Source organism: Otolemur garnettii, unplaced genomic scaffold, assembly GCF_000181295.1.
Source record: "Otolemur garnettii isolate 467f Iridium unplaced genomic scaffold, OtoGar3 scaffold00142, whole genome shotgun sequence".
Taxonomy (NCBI): Eukaryota; Metazoa; Chordata; class Mammalia; order Primates; family Galagidae; genus Otolemur; species Otolemur garnettii.
Window position 1 is genome coordinate 597604 of NW_003852537.1, and position 7548 is coordinate 605151.

A 7548-nucleotide genomic window follows, 5' to 3' on the forward strand; every position below is an offset into this window, starting at 1 on the left:
ATATATATATATATATATATGTATATATATATACTCCTGAATGACCAGAGGGTGAATGAAGAGTTGAAGGAAATAAAAAAAAATTATCAAAATGAATGCAACTGAAAACACAATATATCAAAACCTGTGGCATACAGCAAGACCAGGAAGAAAAGGAAAGTTTATAGCAGTAAGTGTCTACATCAAACAGGTAGAAAAGCTTCAAATAAACAACCTAATGATACATCTCAAAGAACTAGAAAAATAAGAGCAAACCAAACCTAAAATTAGTAGAAAAGAAATAACAACAATCAGAACAGAAATGAATGAAATTAAAAAAGAAATCAATGGAGCAAAAGAATTTTTTTGAAAACATAAAACAGACATAGCAGTTTAGCTAGAATAACTAAGTAAAAAAGAAAGAAGACACAAATAAAACCAGAGATGAAAAAGGAGACCTTACAACTGACACTGCAGAAACCCAAAGAACCATTAGCGACTACAAGCAACTATGTGCCTATAAATTGGAAAACCTAGAAAAAAATGGAGAACTTTATAGACACATACATTCCACCAAGATTGAACCAGGAAGAAATCAAAACCTGACCCTGTCTCTACTAAATATAGAAAAATTAGCCAGGCATGATGGCAGCGCCTGTAGTCTCAGCTACTTAGGAGGCTGAGGCAAGAGGATCACTTGAACCCAAGAGTTTGAGGCTGCTGTGAGTTAGGCTGATGCCAGGGCAGACTAGCCTGGCCAACAGAGTGAGACTCTGTCTCAAAACAAACGAACAAACAAACATCATAGAGCCTGAGTGCTTAAGAATGGTGACCTTTGCTGTCTGCCTCCAGATTCTTTTGTAAGAAGAAAAAAAAAAATCCCAAAACAAAAATTCTATTCTGCCTTATTTATGCCACTGTTACTTTTGGCCCCTGGTGGTAGCACCTGAACACAATTCCTCAACAATACAAGTCTTTCAGGATCTTAAACCTGAAAGGTTGAATATGGCTGTGGAAACCACTCCATGTGCCATAGTGTACAGTTTCTCGTCAGAGTTACATCTTCAAATCCCTCTTCCAACACCCTCAGTGACTATGTCACACTTTCTATTCAACTCTCCCCACCTCTTCTTTATTCACTCTCTGGAGAAAACCACTGTGGTTTTTGCTCTGCAAAAGCTTTTAAAAACAAAACAAAACCAAAAAAAAAGCTTTTAAAAACTTTTTAAAACTTGAATTCATCAATATTTTCATTCATGGCTATTTGGTTTTGTCAAACTAAGGGAGAGTTTCTCTACTCTATGGTTACATAATAGTGACATGTTTTCTTCTAGTACTAGGGCTATTTTTTCATCATTTAAATCTTTGACCTTCATGGGCTATTTTTCCATCATTTAAATCTTTGACCTTCACGGGATTTATTTTGGCATAACTTAGAAGTTAGGGAGATAATGTTATTTTTTCCTCAGATGGCTACCTAATCATTTTAGCATCATTTATCAAATTATCTGTCATTCTTCATAGACTAGAAATGTTAACTTTTAACCTACTAAATTGCTGCATATATTTGGGTTTGTTTTTATCCTAGAGGTTTCTCTTCTTTTCCCTTTTCTTCCATTGGTTTATCTGTGGAATAAGCCAGTGTTGCATTGTTTCAATGATCACTACTGAGTAAGCGCTAATGCTCCTGTAGTGCAGACTCTGTGCTAGGATCTATACATGCCCTTTGATCATCAGGAGTATCTCACATAGGTTACCATTAATCCTATTGACATGAAGAAGTTGCGGCACACAGTATTTATATCAATCTGCCAAAATTTCCCTAGCGAAGGTGTGAAACCAGGATCTGACTACAGGGTCTTCACCTCTTTGCTTTAATATATTAAAGAGTGAATCTCCCTCCATTGCAGATTTTCTTTAAAGTATTTTCAAATCAATTTGGGGGGATGCTGGGATATAACTAATCAATGCCTCTGGCCTTGTCCTCTTTTTTAAGCTGTAAGTCCACCCAAATTTCTGATGGACAACTCTATTCAGATGCCACACAGTATCTCAAATATAACATATCCCAAATTAGATCATCTTTCCCCTACAAATATGTTCTCTTTTTCTATTCCCTATTTTATTTTTATTTATTTATTTATTTATTTATTGCAGTTTTTGGCTGGGGCTGGGTTTGAACCCACCATCTCCGGGCATATGGGGCCAGCGCCCTACTCCTTTGAACCATAGGTGCTTCCCTCTATTCCCTATTTTAATTGGTGGCTTCAACACAGGCTCATTCACCCATGAAACATAGACTTATTCCTGCCCCCTTGCCTGCACATCCATCTGTGCACTGGCATATCTGTGACAGGGAGCTCAAGTCTCCTCTTGGCTGTTCACATTGCCTCTGGGATCAGAGGCTCTTGGGAGTGATTTCCAAGATTCTTGCCTCTTATCTCCTGCTTCTTCTGCCAGCACCGAAGTTTGAAAGTTCATAGGATGGTTTCCTCCACCCAGAAAGAAAGTGAGTGGCCCGGACACCAACCCTTGCCACTTGCCTGACTAATTATTTTTATTCCTTGATTCTTTTTGCCTAAGTCACTTCCTCTGGGAACTCCTCTCTGACTATCTCTCCTTGGTCCCAACTGCGTTAAATGCCACCATATTTCTTTCTCAATTAAGCAGTTTTGTGGCAACTAATACTCCCTTCTCCAAATTGAGTTCCTCGAAAGTAGAGTCTGTTTTTGTATCTTCAGTTTCAACCCATGCCCCAGCAAGTGGGCAGTCAACCAATGCTTGTTGAGCTAAGCCAAACTTCCTTCCCTTCTGTTCTATGGGGTTACGGGGGGTCCCAGAGGAGGCCCATCCCCTCCCCATGAACCAAAAGGTCAGGATTGATGAGAAATGACCAAATCAAGAGAAGAACTGGGAAGTGATCAGATGGCATGGAGAGGGATTGGTGGCTCTCAAACTTTATCTTGCACGATCTGAGATGCAGATTTGCAAGACCAGACACCAGAGTCTGACTTAGTGGGTTTGAGGGGAGCCCAGCAGTGATCTGCATTTTTAAAAAGCACATTTGGCGATTCTGCTGTAGGAGGGATCTGAGAAATACCCAGTTGGGAAACCTGGGGAAAGGGCAGGTCCTGGGCCACATACCTTTTCTTCTTTTCCATCCGAGGAACACTGTCAGTCCCAAAATGACAGTTTTGAGCGCAATGGTGGCCACTGCCACCCCGAGTGCCATCTCCAGACTGAGGAGCTGAGATCCTGAGCTCTGTTTGCCCTCTGTGACTGTGACACCAGCTGTGGTAGCTGTGTTGGCCTTGTTGGTGGGGCTCTGGATGGTGGTCCTGTCAGCTGGGGAAAGATGAGAAATAAGTGGATTCTCCCCTGGAGGTGTGGGGCATCTGGGTGAACCTGTGGCATCTTGTTTTGTATGTGGGGGAATATTGGAAACAGGAGAGCCAGTCTCAGAAGCTCACATAGAAAGGGGAGTAGCAAGGTGAAATACTACAAGTTTAGTATCCAGAGGACTTGGTTTAAATTTAAGGACAACATATGTCACCAAAAGTCATAGTGGGCTGGGCAAGATAGGTGTCAGGACAGTTGGACTCACCTAGAGTGATGGTGACCTTGGTCCCTGGGATGGATTGAACAGCCTGCCAGCCAATTGTCTTTATTTTGATACGGACTCGGCAGAAGTATACAGACTGGTCCTTTGGCCCCAGGTTGGAGATCCTGAGGAAGCCAGAATTCTGATCCTCTGTCCAGTTCAGGTAGATCCGGCCCTTGTAATCCTCATGGATGAAAGGCGGAGTTGTGTTGTAGAAGAACTCCCCGTGGAAGTGTCCCCGTCTCCAGGATATGCGCACTCTGGGATCAGCTAATTCTCCAGGGTAATAGAAGGAGAAGGGGATTTGGATGGAGCCTCCCATGGGGGCTGAGAGCTGTGCAGGTTGCTCGACCCGATAGTATACTGCTAAGTCACCTAGAGGAGGGGGTGCACAGAGAGAGAGAAGTGTGTTTGTTGGGGGGAAACATTGAAGCCACAATAGGACATAAAGAGGGTAACCCCAGACCTTCTAGCACCTTCTCCCAGAGGCAGTCATGTGGCAATTGGTAGGACAGACCCTCTGGGCTGGGTCTCTCCTGGCAGAGGGGAGGAGAGAGGAGGAAGGGCTGGGATAGACCCACCCTTGTGGGGATAAAGCCTTCTTGGTTGGGGCTAGGAGGCCTGGCTGGCTGCTCCAAGACTCCCCTGCTCTAGATGCCCCACCACTGTCCCTCCTATGGTCTGCGCAGAGCCCCCACCAGGCTGGTCCTGGGCACTCACCAGTTCCCAGAAATGCTGGTGACGGCAGCAGAAGCAGGGGCAGCAGCAGAGACCAACCCATGGCCTTGATCTCCTCCAGGGGATGAGAAGGCAAGCAGAGCCCTCAAGGCAAGAAAAGGGGCCCTACAGAGGAGCCCTCCAAGGGCCCCACGAGTCACGGGTACAACACACCAGAAAGCCAGGACCAGGCTGCTTCAGGGAACTGAGGGAGGTGGGGCTGTCCCCAAACCCACCCTCCTCCGGGGTGACCAGCACTTCCTTTATCAATCGGGCTTCTTCTTTTCCTGTATTGTGAAAGAAGGGCCTGCCTTGTGGTCAGAGCCAAGACAGCTCTGTCCCCAGGCTCCTTGGTCCCCATCTTCTTGCTGAGGGGCCTGGTCCTGACCTTGACCAGCTGGGGCCTTAGCTCTCCCACCTGGACTCACTGTCCTGCCAGCTGCTCAGAGTTGCTTGTGAAGTCAGCTCCTCTCTTTCTCTCTCTGTCCCTCTTTCTGTCTCTGTCTCTGTCTCAGTCTCTCTCTAATTTTCTCCTGCCCTTCCTCCACCTCATTCAGTCTCACTGTTTCTCTCCTTTTCCCTGCTTCTCCCAGTGTCTTCAATCTTTCTCTCTAGCCTTTTCCCTGGTTCTCTGAGTGTCTCCCAGCTTCTGTATCTCTCATCTCAGGGGAAGGGGCTGCCCAGTCCCATCATGGGCTCTTTCAAGGAGGGGACAGGCTGGCATAAGTCTCCCCAGCTATGTTCCCAGTTTGGCTGTTAGGAGGACAAAGAAGAATGAGGTACTGGCCACACACCCTCAGCCCTCAGCAGAGCCCTCAGTTTGCTCTCTGTGCCCCTCCCTGGCAGGCAGGGGCTCCCCTGCAGTCCCCCAGCAGAACCAGACCTGATTGGACCCTTCCCACATCTGGCCTGGTCCTTGGTGCAGAGACCGTGTCTTTCCTGGAGTCTTGCCTAGGTGATGTGACTTGGCAGTGGTGGGTCACTGTCTAGAACTCCCATTCTGCTGAGTCCATAGACCTTCTACTCTACTCTGATCTTTGACCTGGCTGCACAGCGGTGTCTCTGGGCCTCAACATCTAAATGCAAAAACCCTGGGGTGAGGGATCCCTAGGAGGCTACATTTTCAGAAAGCTCTTTTAGTGAGCCCCTCCACTCTAGTGAGTCACTCTTCTAGTGAGTCCCCTAGTAATCCAGAACCTTCCTTAGACAGTAGAAAATGAAGGCTCAGAGCAGCAATGAGGTCCCTGTCCCCCTCCCCCTAGTCCCTGACACCATCTTTAATGCAGGGAACTGCCAGCCTTTGGCTGGTGGTGGATAGGAGAGAGATGGGCCTGGGTGCTCTAGTGACCCACAGGGCTCACTCCCTAGAGGGTTCTGCTCACCCCTTCCAGAATGAGGTGGTCCCAGCTTATTGAGTGGACGGAGGGGGCAGAAAGACATTATTTCACCAGAAAAAGTGGTGTCAGCCTTCTTGAGGTGGAAGCTGGCAAAGAGACTTCCATTATTTACTCAATTTCCTCCTTAATTCTCAAAGTTTCTTCCACGGTTCCCACACCTACCCAAGCTGCCCCCACTCTCCCTCTGTGTGTGCTCTTCCTGTCCCCCCTCACAAGCCCGAAACAGATTTCATGTGTTCAAGGAAGCCTTTTACGTGAGTCCTAAACACTCTCATTCTCAGTGTCACACAGTCTGTGGGAGATGCATCATCTCCATTTTACCCATGGGGAAACTGAGGCATGCTGGGTTTGGGCTGAATGGTCCCAGCCAGAAAGGTGGGCTGAAGAGAGAAAAAAGGGCCCATAGGCTGTCTCAGCACAGCCCTGCCTGGGTCTTGACCCTTGGATTCCATTCCTGCCTTGCCCCAAGAGCTGGTGGGAAAGTTACCTGCTTACCAGACTAGCAGAGAAGGGGGCTAAACCACTCCAGGGGCACCACAGGCCAGCTGGCAGTCACATGGAACTTTTACAAATCAGGCTCTGAGTAACTTTCACAGGGCCCCTGCTGCCCAGGGGTCCTTAGGTTCCATGCTATCGTATGTGGTCTTCCTAATGCAGGACACACACTTTATGTCACTTTCAAGGCCTGGACCCAATTGAATCCCCATGAGGGATTCTCTGGTTGACCCAACTTCTGCTGAGGAATGGTGTGAGGTCTCCTGGGCTATTCACATTCCTTTCACAAGGAAGAGCCTGGGATCAGCCTGGAGCTGTGGCTCTTCCACTGACGGGGTGGGAAGGGGTAGTTGGATTTTATGATGCAAAAATGGGCAATGCCTGAGTGCCATCTTTCAGCCAGCAGATGGCTTGGGGGAGGGGTGGGGAAGTAGTGTGATCAAGAGCAGGGACAGGGGTGGGGTGAGGACCTTGGATCACACTTTGACAACTACTGCCTTAGATGTCTCCAAGATCCCCCAAGTTCCTGTTCTCCTTTCCTCCTGGCTGTGTCCATCCCTGTCCCAGCCCCTTCTCCCTCCTTGGTAGCCCACTCTGTTTCTGCTTTCCCATAAGGTCAGGAACACAGACACTTGCTCTCCCTACCTTTCTTCATTGTATTGGAGGTTCTAGCATGTTAAGGCCAGAAAACAAATATAAGTTCTATCTGTGTTTTATTAGATTTCATGTATGTCTATTCCGTATCTGTTCAGTGCAGGGCCAATTATATTATCTGTAATTTCTTATTTTCTGCATTTTTTTTTAAGAGACAGACTATCACTTTGTCACCCTCAGTAGAATGCTGTGGCATCACAGCTCACAGCAACCTCCAGCTCTTGGGCTTAGGCAAGTGTCTTGCCTCAGCCTCCCAAGTAGACCACCACAACACCCAGCTTTTTGTTTGCAGTTTGGCCGGGGCAGGGTTCAAACCTGCCACCCTCAGTATTTGGGGCCGGCACCCTACTCACTGAGCCACAGGTGCTGCCCTATTTTCTGCATTTTTTTTTTTTTTACAGACTTGGTTTTTATTGTTATGTATGTTTGCCCTCACCACCATAGGCCACCCAGGCCTGCAGGGAGGACCAGGCAGCAAAGACAGCTCCAGATGGCTCTATGCTGCCACTTTGGGCCTTAGGGCTTATAAAATGAGCACTGTGGGTTCTACCTTCCAACATGAAGTGTAAACTCTGTTTCACAGACTTCACCATGAGGGAGAGATGGCTGAAGGCACTTTGAGCAAAGAGCAAACCCAATGTCCGAGTTCATCTTCATTTTGGTTACTCCGATGAAGATTGGACACCACTCTGATAGAGAACCAGC

General features: G+C 47.1%; 1 protein-coding gene across 1 annotated transcript in view; it reads right to left on the reverse strand.

Moving 5' to 3' along the window:
* Positions 1-4454, reverse strand: part of LOC100962813 (paired immunoglobulin-like type 2 receptor alpha) — a 59906-nt gene extending 55452 nt beyond the window's left edge. Inside the window, exons 1-3 of the mRNA XM_023518624.1 lie at positions 4301-4454; positions 3584-3955; positions 3124-3324 (exon numbers count right to left, since the gene is read on the reverse strand). Of these exons, the coding sequence (XP_023374392.1) occupies positions 3124-3324; positions 3584-3955; positions 4301-4361 (634 nt within the window). The 5' untranslated portion in view covers positions 4362-4454. The remainder of the gene's footprint in view (positions 1-3123; positions 3325-3583; positions 3956-4300) is intronic.
* Positions 4455-7548: the final 3094 nt, after the last annotated feature.